General features: G+C 33.5%; 3 protein-coding genes across 6 annotated transcripts; 1 reads left to right on the forward strand and 2 right to left on the reverse strand.

The window, feature by feature from the left end:
• The first annotated feature begins 848 nt into the window (after positions 1-848).
• On the forward strand, positions 849-10,773 carry LOC116344391 (integrin beta-PS). 3 transcript variants are annotated; one of them, XM_031772897.1, is made up of 11 exons: positions 849-1,079; positions 3,223-3,821; positions 3,911-4,139; positions 6,342-6,426; positions 7,262-7,310; positions 7,373-7,494; positions 7,570-7,833; positions 7,903-8,294; positions 8,354-9,082; positions 9,156-9,267; positions 9,346-10,773. In XM_031772897.1, exons 2-11 carry the CDS (start codon positions 3,257-3,259, stop codon positions 9,412-9,414), a joined length of 2,616 nt encoding a protein of 871 aa, XP_031628757.1. In that variant the 5' UTR covers positions 849-1,079; positions 3,223-3,256; the 3' UTR covers positions 9,415-10,773. The 3 variants fall into 3 exon arrangements, with proteins under 3 accessions (XP_031628757.1, XP_031628755.1, XP_031628756.1); XM_031772895.1 differs by lacking the exon at positions 6,342-6,426 and adding an exon at positions 4,397-4,481 and having other exon boundaries at positions 850-1,079; XM_031772896.1 differs by lacking the exon at positions 6,342-6,426 and adding an exon at positions 4,397-4,481 and having other exon boundaries at positions 866-907.
• A 369-nt stretch (positions 10,774-11,142) lies between these two features.
• LOC116344392 (V-type proton ATPase 116 kDa subunit a) lies at positions 11,143-17,092 on the reverse strand. The gene is made up of 11 exons (XM_031772899.1): positions 16,858-17,092; positions 14,343-14,496; positions 13,750-14,260; positions 13,406-13,671; positions 13,003-13,324; positions 12,390-12,939; positions 12,193-12,332; positions 12,022-12,131; positions 11,629-11,953; positions 11,491-11,560; positions 11,143-11,399 (listed from the first exon to the last, which is right to left on the reverse strand). The coding sequence occupies exons 2-11, from the start codon at positions 14,457-14,459 to the stop codon at positions 11,303-11,305; spliced, it is 2,508 nt and encodes an 835-aa protein (XP_031628759.1). The 5' UTR covers positions 14,460-14,496; positions 16,858-17,092; the 3' UTR covers positions 11,143-11,302.
• A 417-nt stretch (positions 17,093-17,509) lies between these two features.
• Positions 17,510-20,646, reverse strand: LOC116344321 (E3 ubiquitin-protein ligase RBBP6-like). Of its 2 annotated transcripts, XM_031772802.1 has the most exons (5): positions 20,345-20,646; positions 19,657-20,253; positions 18,472-19,602; positions 18,245-18,391; positions 17,510-18,181 (listed from the first exon to the last, which is right to left on the reverse strand). In XM_031772802.1, the coding sequence occupies exons 2-5, from the start codon at positions 20,240-20,242 to the stop codon at positions 17,913-17,915; spliced, it is 2,133 nt and encodes a 710-aa protein (XP_031628662.1). In that variant the 5' UTR covers positions 20,243-20,253; positions 20,345-20,646; the 3' UTR covers positions 17,510-17,912. The 2 variants fall into 2 exon arrangements, with proteins under 2 accessions (XP_031628662.1, XP_031628661.1); XM_031772801.1 differs by having other exon boundaries at positions 18,472-20,253.
• Positions 20,647-21,274: the final 628 nt, after the last annotated feature.

Below are 21,274 nucleotides of genomic sequence, written 5' to 3' on the forward strand. Positions count from 1 at the left end.
TCGGGTTTTCAGATAAAATATATCTTACTGACTGAATATATCACTTACTGACACATTGAAATTTCTACTGTGAATAGATCATAAATGATTTGGTTTGAAATGCACTTAAATTTCTATGAAAGCCGTTAGATAAATAAAAAATTGCATTTAAACTCTGAAATAGATGTAAAATTACTTGTTAAATTTATTACAATTTCTTCTGAAAAGGCTGTACATTTATTGTTAATCGTACAACAATAAATTAAATTTATCATATATTTCTCCTACATTTTGTAGATGGGACAGAAAAAATTTCAATGGAACTTTAAACATCTTCAATGTATGATTAAGAAATCAAGGGACTTATCTCTAAATGACGTTCTTTTAACTGTATATTTCCAAATATTTGTTTACTCTATACCTAAAAAGCAAGCTAAAAAGAGATTGAATTCATTTATTCAATCTAAAACAAAATATGTAATTGTGTACCCAATAAGAATCGAGAGCGTTGAAAAATTGTTTTTTTTTTCATAGTTGGTCAAATTTCGAAATACATTTAAAAAAAACGGGTTGTATAAGTCATGTTAATGTTATCTCTTGACGATTTGATGAGACGAATTCCAAAAACATGAGATGATTCATTTGTTTGACTCCAAATTGACACTTGGACATATCCATTATTGTGAATGGTGCATACTGAATGATTTCATAGTTTATTTCGATATCTGTCAAAACTGCTTCTATTGAATGCACATGTGTGTGAGATACATACACGCACAACTACACTCAAATTTTCAACACACAACATACTGAAACACCAAAACCGACGAGACATGTTCGAAGTCTGACATAATAACATTCATCGCCATAAGACATTTATATTTAGTCATCGTAGTAAAGCTGTTCGAGTGCAAGCATTCAAGTCCAAGTGAGTGTATAAATCACCATACGAGTGAAGTAAGAAATATGAATAGTGGGCGACAATAATTACGGATTTTTTTCCACCATTTTTTGGTTCATATTTTCGACAAATTCGATAAATTTATCGAAGGAAAAAATACGATCGTGTGTATTTCAATTGAAATTTCCGTCTGCTGAAGGTAATTTCTTGAACGGTGTTGTTTGATTCAAAACAAGAAAAAAAAAATTTGTTTATTTAAAGAAAACAGGAAGAGTTGTAATAATATTCGTCAAGTATTAGTAAGACATTTAAAAAATTGCAATTGGTGTTGAAATATATTGTGTGTTTTGTAAATTGAAAGAAAAATATCGTCAGCAAGTATTTTTTTGAAGCAAAAAAAGTGAAGCGCGTTTGTTGAGTGACGGCAACACATTCCATGGAGGGATTTAAGAAATTCTCCTCTAATTAGAGAAAATCAGAAAGACGGCTACTTTTGATGTAATTATCGTAAAATTTTCGCTTGTACATATGCGTTAGTGCAAATTTCTTTGTACACCGAATACGAACAAGCATAAATTAAAGCATTTAAATACACATACGGGTACTCAAGTCAATTGACAGTGCAATTATGCGATGTGTGTGTGTGTGTGTGTGTATGTGCGGGATGTGTTATTGATATATGTACATTGAAAGAACGTGAAAGAAAATGAGCTACGGAAAAACAAAGAAAACTAACTCCCATTTACGTTCCTAAAATAACAGCACATATAGTTAGTTATTGGTGATAACAGCAACGACATAAGCAGAAGCACAAACGCACAATGATCTCTACACGAAATAAATGATGTAGAATTGACTTGATTCTTCTTTTGCTATGTAGAAAATGATGTTGTATGCCGTGTGCTAAATGCGTGTGTCATCGCCGTTTCATTTGAAACATTAAGTGAACATTCAGCGAATTTTATCGAATGAAACTAGGTGCGAGTGTATTGTTCTGTGTGTGAATGGGTGTATATGAATCGAGAGCGCGCATGAAAAATAAACCAAAATAAATAGAAAAACACAAGCCAAACATAAACACTATGAAAAATGAAGTAAGCCTGCTCGTCCGACTTACTCAACGGAATCTACACATCTATAGAGAACAGTCTTCGGTGTAATATGAATCATTTTCCTTCGTTAATACTGACACCACCATCGCTTATACTCTACAACACACGCATCAATAAACAAAGTCTTGAATACATATACATAGTACTATATATAGCTGATAAATGAATTTGTAAATAGAGAAACGGGATTGGTGCGCCATCGTTTCGTTTTTTTCTTTTTCTCAATGGAATCATAGTATGATTAAATCAGAAAAAAATGAATATCGTCTTTTCGAGCGACTGATTAATTGAATATTCATCACTAAGCCGTTTCATTGGACAATGCTAGTCGAACACAAATCAATGATATCATAGAGAATATATGCGAAAATGCCACATATGTTCGATGTTTCTGAACTAAAAACGAGACACGCTCTCGCATTGTATGGCTTATGGTATTTTTTCGGCTTCGTTGCAGTGAGGTGTTACTTGATTTCTAACACATTGCACCGCACATGCAACTTTATTCCATTCACTGTACTTTGAATAAACAAACTTATTTGAATCGGTATGAATGTATGAATTTTGAGTCTCTCTGTAGAGAAATCGACTGTGTTCAGACTAAGCATGCGAGCACAATCTCATCCAAACCACTTTCAACCCACATAATTTTTATGCTTTCGCTTAAAATGTATTCTATATGCTTCAATCATGATGCCGTGATTGTCTTAAATTGACGGCTTTTTTGTGCATCATTTTTTTGGTTTTATGTTTTTAAAGTGCATCGAATTAATGATCTTGAAATCAAAACCATGAAATTTACTAGCGAAAGTAAAGCGTCAGTTTTGAGGTATAAATTTCGTTCGCTTCATGGCTAAGTTTGTAGAATGAGTAACCAATCTCAACAGGTTTGCACCTTATTTTTAGCTGTTCCAATTTTTTACAAATATTTTTTTTTTTTTTTTCAAATGTTGTTTTCAAAAATGTTGATGGAAAGTGTCAAGCGTCCAATTCTTCACAAAAATTTCAAGGGGGAGCGACAGAAATAGTGAAAAACATAAGCACTACATCGTCACCACACAAACTGCCTTCCATTTTGACCGTCTATTTTAAATGAAATTCAAAATATGTGGGCGATTTTATGAATCAAATGATATACAAGACCTATTATTACAACATCTACGAGCAAAAAGCGATAAAAAAAACCATTCGATTTGTTACATTCGTTTGAATTTTATTTCTTTTTTACAGAGTGCATTTAAATTGTGAGTGTCAAAAAAACCGGATGAATATGGCAATCGAAGCAATATCGAGGCGGAGTCTGTACTCGTGTGCAGTGCTCTTATTAGTTGTTGTATCCGCAAATTTTGTGCAAAGTCAATTTGCAGAGAAACTTATACAGAATCCGTGCGTAAGTAAACAAACGTGTCATGAATGTATGCAAGCAAAGAGTTGTGCCTGGTGCCTACAACCAGATATTGGTGATAAACCACGATGCTTCCAACCCAGCCTTACACCTTTAAGCGGTGGCTGTCCAGAGGAATATATTTTTAATCCGGATAATGAAGAGACATTGGTTGTTAAAAAAGAATTGTCACGTGGCGGCAGTGCTACCGCTTCAAGAGGTTCATCCGGTCAATCGGCGGCTGCTGGCGAATATTGGTCAGCTAATCGCGAGGAAAGCTATAGTAAAAACGAATATACCGAAGAAAGTTGGGATACACAACGACAAGAAGCTATTGATCAATCAAGCCGAAAAAGTGGGAAAAAGGTCAACTATGGCAGTTACTCCGAAAGTGGAAATATTGTGCAAATCTATCCACAAAGAGTTCAACTTAAACTTCGTATAAGTATGTGCAACGCCATTTATATAAATTCAATAAATTTGAAGGTGAACCACCAATTTATGGATTAATCATTTTTGATGGCGAATTTACAGATCAAGAACATCGACTAAACATTCAGTATTCACAAGCTGAAGATTATCCCGTTGATCTGTACTATCTTATGGACTTGTCAAAATCCATGGAGGACGATAAGGTTAAATTGTCAGCATTGGGCGCCAAATTATCAGAAACTATGCAAAATATTACATCAAACTTCCGTTTGGGTTTTGGTTCATTCGTTGACAAAGTGCTGATGCCATACGTTTCAACTGTTCCAAAGAAGTAAGTTTCATTTTCGTTGTTATCTTCTCTGTTTACGAAAATAAACTCACGATTTCATTTATAAGACATATTACAAATACGAATTTTTCGGATCAAAATAATTATTTAGCAGGGAAAATTTAAGATAGGATACCTGCAGGACCGAATAAGATGTTTCAATCATGTCATTGACATCTCAATGCAACCGAATAAGATTTTTTTTTTTTTTTGATAAGATGACTTTTTTTATTCTGATAAAAATTTTCAAATATAAACAGGTTGGAACATCCTTGTGATAAATGTGAGGCACCGTATGGTTATAAGAATCATATGTCTTTAAGTGAAGACACACAAACGTTTACTGTAAGAATCGCCATGAAAATATATTTCGATAATTAAATACATTTAGTTGAATGTTGCTAGATGTTAGTTAGCATATTTATGTGGTTTATGTCTGCGGTTCAGAGGGTTATTCATTTTATTTTTTATCGTTTACCAATGTTTTGGCCCAGAATTATATGGCTGAGTTTATTTTTTCCCATACTGATAATGTTAACTGCTCACAAAAAGAAAGCGGATATTTTAAAGTACAAGACTCGGTACAATGCAAAAATATTGAATAAATTTTTTCGCCTTTTCGACTCTTTTTTTGCTGTTACTGGGCATGTTTATATGAAACTCCAACTCGGCATAATCTCTCAGAAAAGACGGGAAAAAAAATTCAAATATTTTTGTGCATTATACCGAGAGTAGAAAAGACGAAAACAATTTAAATCTCAAATTTAAGTCTTATCTGGTTTTCCGGTTAACTAAAACCCAGAAATCATTCCGCTGTGATTAAAACCGATTTCTGGATTCAAAATATCCGCTTTTTTTCTGCGAGTGCTGAAATTTCGTCTCATTTTATCAAAAAGCATTTGGTTAAATTATTATGGAAAAAAAGACAAATAAATTCAGCACTATATTCACGTTTCAACTGATTTTTTGTCAATTAAAAGGAAAATCATATTTTTTTGATCAAGTTCTTCAAATATTCCAAATCATTTCCTCAAAAAATCGGTTGCATGATAAATTAAAATGAGATTTCTTATTGCTTGCGAAAAAAAAATGAAATATGAAAAATTGAAATGTCATCATCATCATAATTTAACGGAAAAGTCATAAGAATTTCGTTTTCATTAGATATGGCACGATGCACTTTATATTTCAATGAACAGGTTAGCTTATGGTACTGTTTCGAATCTGTAGCATTTTTTTGTCGTGGGTTTATTTCACTGTGGTCATCCTAATTTATATATCACACACACACACCTTGGAATGTTATTTACAATCATGATTTCATATGGAAAAAGGAACATCTGATACATTTTGACTACACTATGTCGGAAATCCATTTAAAGAGATCCACATAATATGCATATTCATCGAACATATTCATTTTGGTTTCAATGGACTATATGTGACTCGCATTTTTAAAATAATCGTTTTTGTTCTATTCAAAATGTCAAGTGAATGCTTTACGTTCAATCGACACTGCACGCAACCGAAACAAACACAATCGATTGTCATTTCTTTCTATTTCTCAAACGATTCATATTCCGTTTTATTGCTCGCTTCAGAATAAAACTATCCCTGTGACTTCGACATGCACAGGAAATACATTTGTTGTCTTTTTCTTTCCGTTTCTTTCATTCCATACCTGTCCACTTGTCTTTTATCAGTTATTATGGGGAAAATATAAATATTTCTTTTTTACTATCTAGCATGTGAATGTTGTCTCGATGTACTATTAGTTTGTTTGTATTTTCTACTATAGACTTCTACATATTTTATTGTATTTACATGTTTGGGCTCTATTTTATAAGTACTATATAGTATATAGATGTTGTGATTCAATTGCGTTTAGCATTTTAAGACTGTATTAAAGTTCGTACTTATTTTATTCTTATCGAATTTAAAAAAAGATTCATTTTGATATGGCATGCAGTAGCCAATGCTCAAAAGTAAACAATTCATTCATATAAAATCGGTTGATTGAATGATCCAATATAAAATATTGTATCGTCAAAAATGAGATTAAAAGGGAAAAAAATGAGGCGATTGAAACTGTTGAGATACGCACAGTCTGACGTCAAAATTACAAATAATAATAATAATCAATAAGATTTTTGGAAAATGTCCTTATTTTTGAACTAACGATTATTTTATATGTATGTAAAATAGCTTGGAAGAGCCTTGTGCTTTTTGTGCCAAACCTTATGGTTTTAGGAATGCAATGGCATTAAGTACGGACACTCGTAGCTTTACAGTAAGTTCCACTAGAAGATAGACCGAAATTAAAAAAAAATACCGAACCACTTACAACCATTTCCAAATTAAAAACAAAAACAACATAAAAAAACTGACCCATAACGTTTCATAATCTTCAGCTTTGCCCACTAAATTGTTTGAATGGCATGAATTTCCCAGCCAATTACCGTAATTCACAAACATTTGATGACAAGAAAAAATCGAATGAAAATCAGCGAATGACCTAATTCCTAATAATAATCGATATAAATCCCATTTTACGAGGATACAACGTCTAATTTCACGTAATTTTATCGTTTGATTAACTTTATCAACATCGGCTTGATGAATTGGCTTGACGAACATAAAAGTATCAGCCTTAGCTAAACAATTAACCGCAAAACGTCCGCAACATATATGCACATCTTAATGCTGTGTCTTTGTAAATATGGCTAGTAGACTTAGCTTGGAACCATTAACATTAGCTTTGATTTTCCCACTAATGAATGTAGCTTTGGCATTGGAGTTTTTTTTGTTGGACTATTTGATTGCATGACTTTATGGTTAATGGTGATGTTTGAATGCTAACATCAAAAATACAACAATATTCTATTTCACTGAAAATCAAAATAAATTGAAGTCAATTCATTTTAAATAAGTCTTTTAATTGACTAAAAAAAAATCTCACTGATTGAAATGGAGCTATAAAAATATGTTTGTTGTTGTACTTTTGATATGAAACAATATTGCTTAATGGGAAACTATCTATGGTGTTTTATGGTTTTCTTTTCTATATTGAACGGAAATCAGGTCTCATGAATGGTTGAATAACACTTTTCAAATAAAATTTACAGACAAACGTCGAAAGAGCTGCGGTCAGTGGAAATCTTGATGCTCCCGAAGGTAAAATTGATTGAAATATCAAAAGAAAATGAATCCAATTATCAATTTGTATCGTTATCTAGGTGGTTTTGATGCCATTATGCAGGCTGTTGTGTGTCGCAATCATATCGGTTGGCGCGACCAAGCACGACGCTTGTTAGTGTTCTCAACTGATGCAGGCTTCCATTATGCAGGCGATGGAAAGGTTTGTTTACTCTTTGACTTCGATTAATGACCGTCATTATTTTATTTTTTATTACATCGTTTTCACATCGTTTAGTTGGGCGGTGTTATTGCACCAAATGACGGACAATGTCATATGAGTTCGAATGGCGAGTACACACATTCACAAATTTTGGACTATCCAAGTATCTCACAAATCAATTTGAAAGTTAAAGAAAACTCAATCAATGTTATCTTTGCTGTGACGGCTCAGCAAACTGGCGTTTATGAAAAGTTATCGAAACACATTGAAGGCTCGACCAGTGCCACTTTGTCTGAAGATTCATCGAATGTTGTTGAATTGGTGAAAGAACAATATAGTGTATGTAGTTCTTTTTCTCCGTTGTTCATTCTAGTTAATTTAACAAATATCTCTTTTTATAATTTATAGAAAATTTCATCTTCGGTTGAAATGAAAGACACAGCTTCAAGTGCGATTAAGGTAACATACTATTCATCGTGTTTGGATGGTGGTGCTTTGACTCAAACATCAAAATGCGACGGTTTAAGAGTTGGTGATGTGGTTAGCTTCCAAGCCGAAATTGTTGTTACTGAATGTCCACAAAATCCAAAAGATTGGCTCCAAACATTCCAAATTTATCCAGTCGGAATCAATGAAAGTTTAACGGTTGATTTGGAAATGCTATGCAGTTGTCCATGCGAAAACAAATTGAATCCAACATATGAAGCAAATTCGCCAAAATGTAAAGGACACGGTACATACAAATGCGGAATTTGTGAATGTGACAATATCCATTTCGGAAGAAACTGTGAATGTTCGATGTAAGTTTATATTGACTTTTTTCGATTTGTTCATTACTGACTTGATTTTTTTCTTCTAGTACCGATGTACACAGTGAATCAGAACGGGATCGTGGCTGCCGACCAGATAATACAACAATGACAGATTGTCATGGCAAAGGGCAATGTGTATGCGGTGTTTGTGAGTGCGATAAGCGAAATAATCCAGAAGAAGTCATCTCCGGCAAATATTGCGAATGTGATAATTTCTCGTGCGAACGTGATCAAGGTTTGTTGTGTGGTGGACCCGAACATGGTATTTGTGAGTGTGGACACTGTAACTGTAAACCAGGTTGGACCGGAGAAGATTGTACATGTCGTGCATCAAATGATACATGTATGCCACCAAATGGCGGTGAGATTTGTTCGGGCCATGGTGACTGCGTTTGCGGTGCATGTAAATGTCAAGAGACAAGCGAAGGACGGTACTCGGGAAAATTCTGTGAAAAATGTCCAACATGCTCGGGCCGATGTCATGAATTTAAAGAATGTGTGCAATGCCAAATGTATAAAACTGGTCCAATGGGCGATAATCCCGATCTCTGCGCCAAAAATTGTACACAATTTGTACCAAAGGGCGTTGAAACACTCAAAGTAAATGAAGAAGACGGTGACCATTCGTGTATGTTCTACGATGAAAATGATTGTCGCTTTGAGTTTGTCTACAATGACAGCAATCTCGATGACATTAAAGTTTCGGCTAAAGAAAAACTTGAATGTCCAACGGAAATTTTCATTCTTGGCATTGTAATGGGTGTGATTGCATCAATGTAAGTTCTTTTTTTTATTTTTTGATAAATCCATTTCGGAATTATTCAACTGATTTGCTTTTCTTGAACGTAGTGTGCTCATTGGCTTGGCATTCTTATTCCTGTGGAAGATTCTGACGACCATTCATGATCGACGTGAATTTGCCAAATTCGAAAAGGAGAGACGATCAGCCAAATGGGATACGGTAAGAATTTTGAATCTTTAAAAAACCTTGTATGTATTCAAATTAATAATCGATTTATGCTTTTTTGTATATTTTCAGGGTGAAAATCCAATTTACAAGCAAGCCACATCCACTTTCAAAAATCCAACATACAATGGTGGTCGTTAGAGTGTGTACCACATAGCCAAGATATACTTTTTTGAATATTCAAATATGAAATGGTTTCGCGCATATATTTTGTTTGTTTCTTAAGCATGATGATTAATTTTAAGATAAATCATCATTATTACCGAGATGAGATCATCGTCAAGTACTCGAATACAATTTTAACCCGACTAATAATAAGTAAGCGATCGAATTCAAAAAAATTTATATACACCGATGTGTGAAAGAGAAAGTAATATTTATACAAGATAAAAGAACGTCATATTAACCAAAGATCGATTTTGAACAAAAGTGCATTGTATTTAATGAAACAAAAAATAAACACAAAAAATTAATATTTTTTTTTGTCGACTTTCTTCGATCGTGAGATCTGATGATTTTGTGCCTTAGAAATTGTACGGGTGAATAATTAAACGCACAATCATAAAGCCCATAAAAATTTCATACTGCCTTATTAACATCAGTCAATACGATCTCTACATGTTTCGAAGAAATTATTATTAATTAAAAAAAAACTAATTCGACTTGAATAAAACAAAATCTATTTTTGTTTTGCTTTGTGAAAGGGTAATAGTTTACAAGAAGTAATTTTTGTCATTTGAGTCAAAATCGCCCGATCAACCGTCTCTTCTTGATCAAGGGCCTAATAATTTTCTTAATTATTTTATAGATATATCGAATTTTACTAAATAACGTGTACGTGCATGTCGTACAATCATTTATTTTGTATAATTTTGCCATATTTTACGGTATTATTTCTTTACTGACATTATAATTTGTATTTAGCATTAAGTGTTTAATGTGTCAAGACTAAAAATCAAATATTTAACAACGCAGATCCAACATAAATGTTAACTATGTAACTGAATTGTTTGTGAACCGTGCGCTTTATAATCATTTTTCTATATATTGAAGGTTAATTAAATAAACGAACATAAATGCTATTGCACGGCCAACAGATTTGAATAAACTAAAGCCTTAAATACTTAATTTTGGTTGTCAAATTAACGTTCTCGTTTGTAGATTAAAACTTTATAACGAATATTTCATAATTTTGTGAAAATCTCCTTTTTGGAAAAATGTTTGATAATTGGTAGAAATAAACATTGACTAATCCTGCCAAATTATTTGTTAATTGCAACGGTTTCAATGTCGTCTTTACAAATTTGATGCCTTGACGTGCTACTTTAGGTGTATAAACATTTGCAAATTTTAAGCTACAAATCAAGATTTATGTCTTTTGAATTGCACCGTGCATAGTAATGCACTGTTGATAAATTGAAAATCGAAATAAATGTAAACTTCCATTGCAAAAATTGTCAGCCGAAAAATCAATTAAAATAAAGATAGGAAATAGTATAATAATTGTTGTTTTATTTTCCTTAATCCTTTGGTGGAACCATTTGCATAGATTCCGAGGCTAGTAAAATAAAACGTATGGTAGAACTTTTTTTTAATTCTGAAGAAGAGCTTGTTCTAGATTTGCAATTGTTCACGATTGCTGCATCATAGATAAGAGATAAATGTCTAATATCAAATGGTTTAAATATGAAATTTTTTGTATCAAATGGTTTCCTCGCAATTTTGGGGACGACATAGATCTTTTCTCTCTTTCACATGACTTGAAATATACTTACCTTTTACTCAATTCAAATATTAAAGCATACTTATAAAGAATTATTGAATATCGAATAATTGAAATATAAAAAAAATTGAAACACAATTTTTGCATCTTTAAACGAACACATTTGTAAATTTATTTTACAATATTGAAGTCAAAGTTAACATTGTCTACTATCTGCACAATTTTAAATACAGATTAATACTTGGACTATGATATAATTTGATTATGTGAACAAAAAATATTCATTAGCATTATGTTTGTGATATTTTATTCGCTCATCTCTTCGCTTTCCAAAATAGCGGTGAAGCTGAATGGCTGGAATGCATATCCGACACCTTGGTAGAATTTGCTCATGAATTCGACCCTGTGAATAAGTTCAAAGAAAATTTGTATGTTGAATAAAACTGAAGTTCAAATGGTTGAACGAACGCATTAATAATGAAATCGATAATTACCAATGCAGACGAAGTGTATGCAAGAAGGCAGAAAGACCTTCCATCATGACCAAAATGGCTAGTGTACAGGCTATTAAATAAACAAAATGATAAGCTTTTTCAAAACCGAAAATCAATAAGTATTAATGAAATACAAACCGGCCCAAACAGCAAAAATGAAATACAAAATGATGGATCCGCTAACATTATCGCTTTGCAATCCTTTTGACAAAACCATGTTCCATAATACTTCTGAGAGTTGAGCATGAGCCAGAGACAAGGCCCACAAACGAAGATAAGATGCCGTGTGCGAAATGGTACTCAAAACGTATTCAATTGTGTGAATGGATTGATGAATGAAAACCTCGCTCAACGAATGATCTTCGTCGTGTCCACCACCAGCGGTGTCATGGTGCTCATTGTCAACAACTGCCTGTGATTCTGACATTTCGATATCTTGAGTGACATTTCCATTTACTTTGGCCTTTTTATTGGAAAAATCCGTTATTAATTGTTATGTTTGAAAAATAAAAACGGTAAAATATCTCATACTTCGTGATTGGTTTTTTTCGAGCACATGATGTACAATGGTTTGCCTAGCAACATCCATGGGATGCAAATCAATGCAACCGAAATAAAGACAGTTTGAACGGTTGCTTGACCTGGAATAAAATTAAAACAGTGTATTAACAACCACAACGAAGACAGTATTTTCTTTATTACCTTCGAACATGAATTCATTGCAGCCGGGCAAAGGCGTCGAATCTTTGAACAACATCATGTTGATGAACATATTCAAAATTGAGGGAGCACATCCTGGCGTATAGATTTGTGGAGTATCGACATTTGATTTAAACAAAACCCTGAAATGGTAAATAATTGAATGAACAAATACAACACATACAAAATGATTGATTTACCATTTCAAGAACATGAGGAACACCATGTATGCAAAAAGCAAAACCAAGAATAAAATTTGTGGCAAGAATTCCAACAAAATGCTCATCTTGTTTCGGAAATGAACCATATTCACTACGCTCATGCAGACACCGAAGATCATATGAATCACACCAAAAATGATGGATAATTTCATTTTGAATGAATTCAAGAAGATAATTTTATTACTGGCAAGTTGCCAGACCGGATCAATACCGAAAGGATAGGGATCATTCCCTGTGTCTTTTGTTGGATTTAATTGGATGTCTTTGGATGTCATAATCTCTTCCGGACTGTATTTATTCAACCATGCCGAATTGAATATATTCGCCGATTTGGAGAATACATCGTTATAAATAGAACCGGTGTACATCGAAAACAGACCCATCAACAAAATGATGTAGCGACCGGAGAAGAAAATATTCCAAATTTCGTTGTTGGTCTTTTTTGCGGACAAAGATTTTTCCCAGATAACCATCCAAGCACCAAAAAGCATCATAATTATTCCATGACCCAAATCGCCGAACATAATTCCTATAGGCAGCAAATTTCATTGAATTAGATGGAATTCATATAAAATAAGAAGAAAAATCTTACCGAACAAGAATGGAAATATAATGATTGTGTAAAGTGCTGGATTCACTTCACGGTACGATGCAACTCCATATGCATCGATCAAATTTTGGAAACCACGTGTAAACTTGTTGGTGCGGTTAAAAGTTGGTGGATTCTCATTGGTTGGGATTAAATTCAAAAATGATTGAATTGTACTTCCGACCGCATTCGAACCATCGGTTAGGGCTTTGCGCACAACTGGTAAATCGTTTACTGGTACCCAGCATTCGCCAATCAAACACTTCTTCGTAACATCCATGTTGAATAAATTCAATGTGTGATAAATGGCCTTCATTTTATGCACCTACGAAAAACAAACATTGATCAATCTTTTATTTGCTCATATTGATTAATTTTTAATTTTTCAAATGAGATTCACTCATACCATGATGATCCATGATGGGAGCTCTTTGGCCACACTCAAAAGAACACGTTGTCGATGATCAAACGTTTGATTCAACACCATTTTCAAGTCTTCCAAACGGGTTTGCACTCCTTTCAACATATCTTCACGTTCTTCCGGTGCAGAGGGACATGGATACAAAGATGCGTGATAACCTGCACATACTTTTTTAATGCGCGATTTCAATTGTTCGCCCTGGAAGAATGCAACGAATGCGGTCTTATACAGTGGATTTCCGGTTGTTGGATCTTAAGTTGTGAAAATGTAAGAAATCGAATAAAATAATCGATGCTGATAAGATGACCGTTTGCAAGAGAATAGTTTACCTTCAAGAGTGGTACCGATTTCAGCTTGTCTCAAAAACACATTACCACGAGAAATACGCCAGAGCATACGTTCGAATCCAGCGACACGTTCACGTTGAATCACTCCCGCCACAAAACCAAGACGCCCTCTGGAACCTTGAACCTGTTGCGTTTCTTCGGGAACCAAAGTTTTGCGTAACGAATCCAAATTCAAAGCGCCCTCTTGTTCAGCAAAAAAACTTTGTGTTTTCTCCAACACTTGCTTCAATTCAGTCAATTCCAAAAAGTTTGATTTTAAATTGACCGCATTCTGCGAAAATTCCAAGATTTCATTTTCCGTTTTTTCGAAACGTGCCTCCAAATTTATTATGTCTCTTGGGTTGGGTGCACGTGGCAATTCATCCAAATCTGGAATATTAACACCATCTTTGCGAACTTCGGCTTCTATATATCGCAATTTTCGCTCCATTTCGTCACAACGGCGCACTTCGTTCACGAATTTACGTTGAAATGAATTGACATCGGGGTTTAACTAAAGATCAAATCACAACATTCGTTTTATAAAAATAATCGCTCATTTTTTTGTGTTGAATCTATAAATTTCATATGCTTACATCACGGAACTGTACGGTACCCGATTCTCCCAATTCAGACACCGACGTATATGCTGCTTCTGGCTGTATAAACAGCTGGCAGAGCGCCATTTCCTCACTCCGAAACATCGAACCCATGACACTTGCTTTTTAAGTTTATCCACACTATCTGAAACTAATGGAAAAATATACATTTACTAAATGGATTAAACTACCGACAAACAAAATTGAATGTCGTCGCAAATGACAGACAGTTGATATTGAATTTTCATTGATTATTTCTCCGAACAAATATCGAGGTATCACGTAAAAACTAATCAAAAATTAAAGATCAAATAAAATTGGGCAGTTCGCGTTTAATATGTTTGTCATTAGTCGAGCGCACGCAAAGCATAGATAAAGTGCACCATACAATCGGTGTGTGTCTTTAAATAATTACTTCACACGTTTTCAAGAAAAACGAAAAATAATGAAATGTTATTAATGTATTTCACAAAACGAATGACGAAATATATATATATAATATACAATATGTAATATTTATAGAATTTTAGTAACTTTTCTTTTTCTTCGCCAGCATTCACACATACTATTCACATTAGAACGATATATATATTTTTTGTCAATTTCGAAATGTGAATCATGAATTAAAAACGAAAATATACTTGAGAGCCAAATTTAACTCATTCTCTGAAATAAGAACTGTCATGGAAAGATAGTCTGGTGACGTATTTTTCTCAACTAAATAAAAATTTCTATTTTGATTTGCTTGCCACAAACCACAAATAGTTGTGGCAATACAATATTGGTTTTCGGTGTTTTTTTTGGAATCATATTTAATGAAAACAAGAAATGTTTCACTTCATCGACTTTTTGAAATTGATTTGATTGTTCCTATTATGCCTACATAGATAAATAGCTGTCTGTCATTTGAGCCTAATTTGCATTTTTACGGGTTTTGGGATCGTTTTCATTTTCGCAGTACGATAAACATTATGTAATTGTCAAGCAATGAAGTCATATGACACAGTATGATGAGTGGACGCATTCAATTCGAACAAATATCCACTTAAATTTTACAAAAAGCTGTTCTTGATTCAACATGCAAATCTTCCTTTAATATTTTCGAATAAAAAACCGACAAATGTTTCGATGTGTGAATTAGCCGCTATAGTTATTCAAGTTACATACTCGTTCTTTTGTCATGAAATTGTGTTAATTTTTGCAATTGAATATAAAAAAAAGTATCATGTGATACGCTTTTGATATGGAATGTATACATGTGAATTGATTTGAATGTGTCAACGGAATGCATGACACAATGAACGTTAATTTATACGTTTTCTTCATACATTGAATAAGACTCTAGTGATCTATGTACTGTATATTAATCTAATACATAGGTTCTTACGCACTATGTGTATTCATGCTGACTGACGAAACCTTGGAGTTTTCATTATCTTACTATATTCAACTTGCTCATGAATTAACCCATCTCGAAATGTAGCCATAAAAACTCGCATATTTAACCAAGATAACCATTTTTTTTTTCAACTAAAGAACTCAAACTATCAAGCAAATATATACGTCAAATGACAATCCACATATCATCCTATCACATGCCATCACATGATTCATTTTGATTTTTCTTTGCACCGTACCGAATTGGGTTAAAAGCGTACATTTTTTTGCTAAAATTTCATTTTGATGTTTAGCTTTGATTGACTGTATCATTATATTTATTTACAATGGCGAATCACAGAGCAATAAAATTCTATCAAATAATAAATGATTTGAAAATCATGTGCCCTTGAGTATATATACTCCAAAATTAAAGCGATTTAAAAGAATGAAAATTCATTCGAATGCATTTTTGAGTAGCGCAAAACTCACTGCACAAATACAAAAGAATGGTATAATGCATCAAAAGTTGGACTATGATCGGATGTGTTGTTAATGATAAGAACAAAAGTGAAAAATACAAAAGTCGCCGAAATACAAAACAAAATCTGTAGGTATAATATTGGGAAAAAAAGAGAAGTATACCTAAAAATAGTTCAAAAGTCATAAATTCGCCTATTTGCTATTGTTTTTATTAAGTCACATGACCATTCCATAAATTACTTTACGTTGCTCCGTCTGAACATTTGATCAATCACGAGTTCCACTCAAGCGCTCACACAGAACAAAACATATGACCGTCCGTATTTTTTTCATTCGTGTCATCCGTATTTTTCTATGTTCGTTCGTTAAATTTCTCAGAAAATTGGAAAATATTAATACTCTCATTAGGTCGATAATTAACTAGACGAGAAATAGATAAAGTCAAAATAAGGCGCTAATTTCAATTAAAGAATATCCTGAGCATTACACATTTTTAAATTTAACAATAGCTCACACATTACAACCGACGATCACGTGACACTCATTTCGAAGAAAAAAAATTTTGCAAATGAAACATTTGCCTATACTTTTATTGTTATTTCATTATTATTAATATTTTTTTTTTTTTGTTTTAATTGTAAGGAAATTATACCTGATTAGTTTTTTGATTAGAGAATCCAAACAAAACAGAAATAATCCGTGCAAAATTCAATTCACACTTGGCACGTCAATCAGTAGTGTGATGTTTATCGTCGGTCGCGCGTTTCACATTCACTGTTGTTATTAAAAATCTTTTTGCCTCTCGTTCTTTGAAAACTTCAAACTGCGTATATGTGGGTACCAGTCCGTTTGCTGCAGACGGCAACTTGTTACTGTGATCTCTCTTGACAAATGAATTGCCCGTTGAGCTTTCTCACTGAAACGCACATCAATGCGACCAGATGCACTTGTGTTAGTGTGACGTTGATGTTGTTGTTTATGTTATTTATTTGTGTATCGGTGTGATGAACGACTCCGACATTGAACCGAACACGAATAGAGACGTTTTCTAAGTCGTGTGTACGTATAGTCATATACTATAGCCGGGTGATAGTTGCGCTTATTTTGCAACTGATATTGCCATTTTATTATGTGATATGTGATAAGAATTGGTATTAAAATAAAAAAGAAAATATGATGATTTCTTTATGGCAGTGTCAGATGCTTGTATTCGTCTGAAGTATTTTTTTTGTATTGAAAACTCAACTTTATTTTTGACAATCAAATTTTTGAATTCATTGGGAATTCCAAGAAAAAGTATTCGGTTGATCATTTGAGTTTTACATTTATTTATTATCTCAAAAACGATAACAACTAGAAATTATTTAAAAATAGAAATTAGGTAAAAAAAATTAGATGATTTTTATGCTTATTATTCGTACTTGATGAATTTTTTATTCTCTTATTCGCAAAATTTTTCTCATTCAGAAAAGTCTTATTCGCAAAACAATGACTCCATAGGTAGACCGAATTGTGTGTTGTAAAATAAGACATTGTACATTTTCAATCAATCGCATTGCTTTGTGCAGTATAGGCCGCAATGCCGAGAAATTTTATTCATTGTGTATTGATCTATATAAATGGAACAGAACTATTTTCTCTTTTTTTTAGTTTTCTTTGAAAATGACAAACTTATTTTATTGAAACGATCAGTACTACCCTGAAGGGTTAATTTTTCTTCACTGCATTGCGATTTTTCATCATTAATTCGAATCGTCGATTCATACGAACTCCTTTTATCTCTGGAACAATATTCTTTGACGCTGTTGTACGTTTCGATCCTTGTTTGAACAATTGCTTGCGCCGTTCTTGACGTTCTTCATCATTCAATCGTTGTCTGTTAACATGTGCCAATGGTTTTCGCTGTACCGCGTTATTATCAGTATTGACATTCAACTGGAATTTTGGAATTTTTGTGGCCGATTTTGGATGGTTTTCTGTAAATTCAAATGACGTCCATTAGAATCTATGTATTTCGTTATTTAAAACAGTTATCTTACTCAGTTCTTGAGGTGGTTTCTTGCCGGAAAGAAGAATTTTGGCTCGTTCAACTTGACGATTTCGGGCTTCATCAATCGATTCGGCTTTCTTAAACATCTGCTTGTGTATATTAGTGAAATTTGGCACTGGTTTGACATTCGGTTTGCCTATTGAATGTGTAGAGAAAAAAAAATCACATTTAATTTACTTTACACATATCAGTACAGAAAATGTTGACAAAACTTACCAATTTGCGGATTTTTCAAATGTTCAGAGACTAAACTGAATCGGAATACGGGATTTTGCTGATTTTCTGTTCCAAATTTGAAAATCTTCGATTTTGGTGATTCAATCGTGACTCTTGTTGCTTTGACCTTTTCAATTTCTTTGTTGACTTTTGTTGAACTTATCAAATTGACGGTGGCTTCAGCAACTTTTGCTTTTTTGGCCGATGACATCTTATTTGATGTATTCAGATTATTTTGGATCTTCGATTTCGAAAACGGTGTATTTTGTAAGCGTTTCAATGGTGGTGAAGACTTCTTTTTGCCAGTAGATTTTGCTTTCGTTTCCAATGAAGCGCGTGTTTTCAATTTTGCTGGCGTTGCCTGTTCTTGTTTCTTTTTCGGTGACTTTTCAACACTAGTTGATGGAACTGGACTGAACGTCTTATCGTTAACTGGTTGGAACGTCGTTTCATTATTACTTTCTTCGGTGAATGTTACATTCAACACACTGGTATTCGGTTTAGCCACTGGCGAATCGGTTAAATCGATAACTGACATACGACTCTTACTCTCCTTAGCTGCCGATGAGTGCTCGCTTGTACGCTTGTTTGGTGTTGAAGATGAACCATCAATTGAGGCAATGCTCAATTTTGATTTACGAGTCCGAACAACTTCACCTAGTGTACTGCCTAATTGGCTAACAGAAGCGAAGTCTTCATCGTTTGACTCGACTGCATTTGTATTATTTGCCTCGATTTGTTCATTGAAACCTTCTTTCGATTGTCGAGGACGAACAAATTTACCAGATTCACGATTCTCTTCTGCTGGTTTATCTAAAGCCAAATCATTGACAATGGATTCGATAGCATTTGTCATGCTTTGATTTGACTTACCAGCAGATAAACGTTTGTTTGGTGTTGGAACCGGAGATGAACGATACTTTGAAGAAATGCTCAATTTTGACTTACGAGTCCGAACAGTTTCATCCAGTGTACTCATGCCCAATTGGCTAACAGATGCCAAGTCTTCATCGTTTGACTCGACTGCATTTGTATTATTTGCCTCGATTTGTTCATTGAAACCTTCTTTCGATTGTCGAGGGCGAACAAATTTACCAGATTCACGATTCTCTTCTGCTGGATCATCTAAAGCTAAATCATTGGCCATGAATTCGTTAGCATCTTTGATGCTTTGATTTGACTTACCAGCAGATAAACGTTTGTTTTGTGTTGGAACCGGAGATGAACGATACTTTGAAGAAATGCTCAATTTTGACTTACGAGTCCGAACAGTTTCATCCAGTGTACTCATGCCCAATTGGCTAACAGACGCGAAGTCTTCATCGTTTGACTCGACTGCATTTGTATTATTTGCCTCGACTTGTTCATTATAATCTTCATTCGATTGTCGAGGGCGAACGAATTTACCAGATTCACGATTTCCTTCTGCTGTTTCATTACCAAAATAGCTTGGTTCATCATTGTCGGGGCGCACGACTGACTTTTTCGACTTTTTCGCCGACGATGTTGATGCAATTGTTTTTCGCTTCGATGGTGTAAAAGCTGGTGGTGGCATATCGTTCAAAGTTACCTTGGCCATCGACCGTGTTGTTCGGCTGGGTGTACATATTGATTCCACATTTATTGATGTCTTCGCATCAAAATCTAGTTGTCCACGTCGCGGTACGTCCAAAAAATTTCTTTCCACGGTTGGTGTACTCAACTTTTTCGGAACGGTTTTCGGTGTTCTCGTTGATTTGCGGATTTTTTCTACAGTTGGTGTCTTTACCATGATTTCTTCGACTAAAACAAATGTAAAATCGAACGAAATAATTAGATATTCATCCGATTAGTTTCAAATTGGTTATTTATTTTATGTTTGTTTGTTACTTACTTGCTTTCGGTCAAAAATATAAAAGAAAATTCAATCCCCGTTCCAAGATGGCGAGAGAGAAAAACACAAAAACTAATGCAACAAACAGATCAAAAACTGCACCAATTGATTTTTTATGACACAATGATGAACACAACTCACAATTTTCTCTCTAGTAATAGAAAACGTTTTTTATACTTAAAAAAACACAACGATACTAAAAATAAAAAAAAAAATCTCTTCGATTCCGTTATTCTTGATTGTATTGATGTTTCGCTGTTTGGCGTTCAGCTTACTATGTTCTGCAATGTTCGGATAAGAAATGAAGATGCATAAAATACGTTTGACTTTAAATTGATTTGAAACTTATCCACCGAACAAAAATTGCGCGCGATACAAGCGCCCGCTATATCACATTTTACCGCTTTGACACATTGTACTAAAACCATCATATGTATTGAAATTCATTCAAAATAAAGAGTAATTTCAACATTTTTTACTCGAAAAATATTTTATTTTAAATTATTTTTCTCGAAAAAAAATGATAATTTTTTTAACGAATTAAAATGTTTATTTTTTCGTACAAAATATCTAAACTAAACGTCTCAAAGCAACTGAACTCAAAGTTGACATTGAAATGTAAAGAAATGTCATATGATTCATAGAACATAACCAAAAACTCACTATTTGTTTTGCTAAAGAAGTAGTCACATACAAACTTTTCGAGTGAAAACTTCAATTCTAGTGGGCTAAGAAGAAAAATAAAGAATCCTCTGTAAATATGAATACTTCTAAGTGTCGTTTAATTTTTGTTCAAGTTTCAATTTTTGTTCCAAGAATCAAAACAATGTCCTTGAACGTGAATTAATGACGTTGTTTGCATTTTTCTTATGCAATTTTAAAATGAATTAACCAATCGATTTTATTCCGACTTTTTTCGCATTTAAACAG

The sequence above is a fragment of the Contarinia nasturtii genome, unplaced genomic scaffold (assembly GCF_009176525.2).
Source record: "Contarinia nasturtii isolate CC-2019 unplaced genomic scaffold, AAFC_CNas_1.1 Cnas_scaffold_1037, whole genome shotgun sequence".
Classification (NCBI taxonomy): Eukaryota; Metazoa; Arthropoda; class Insecta; order Diptera; family Cecidomyiidae; genus Contarinia; species Contarinia nasturtii.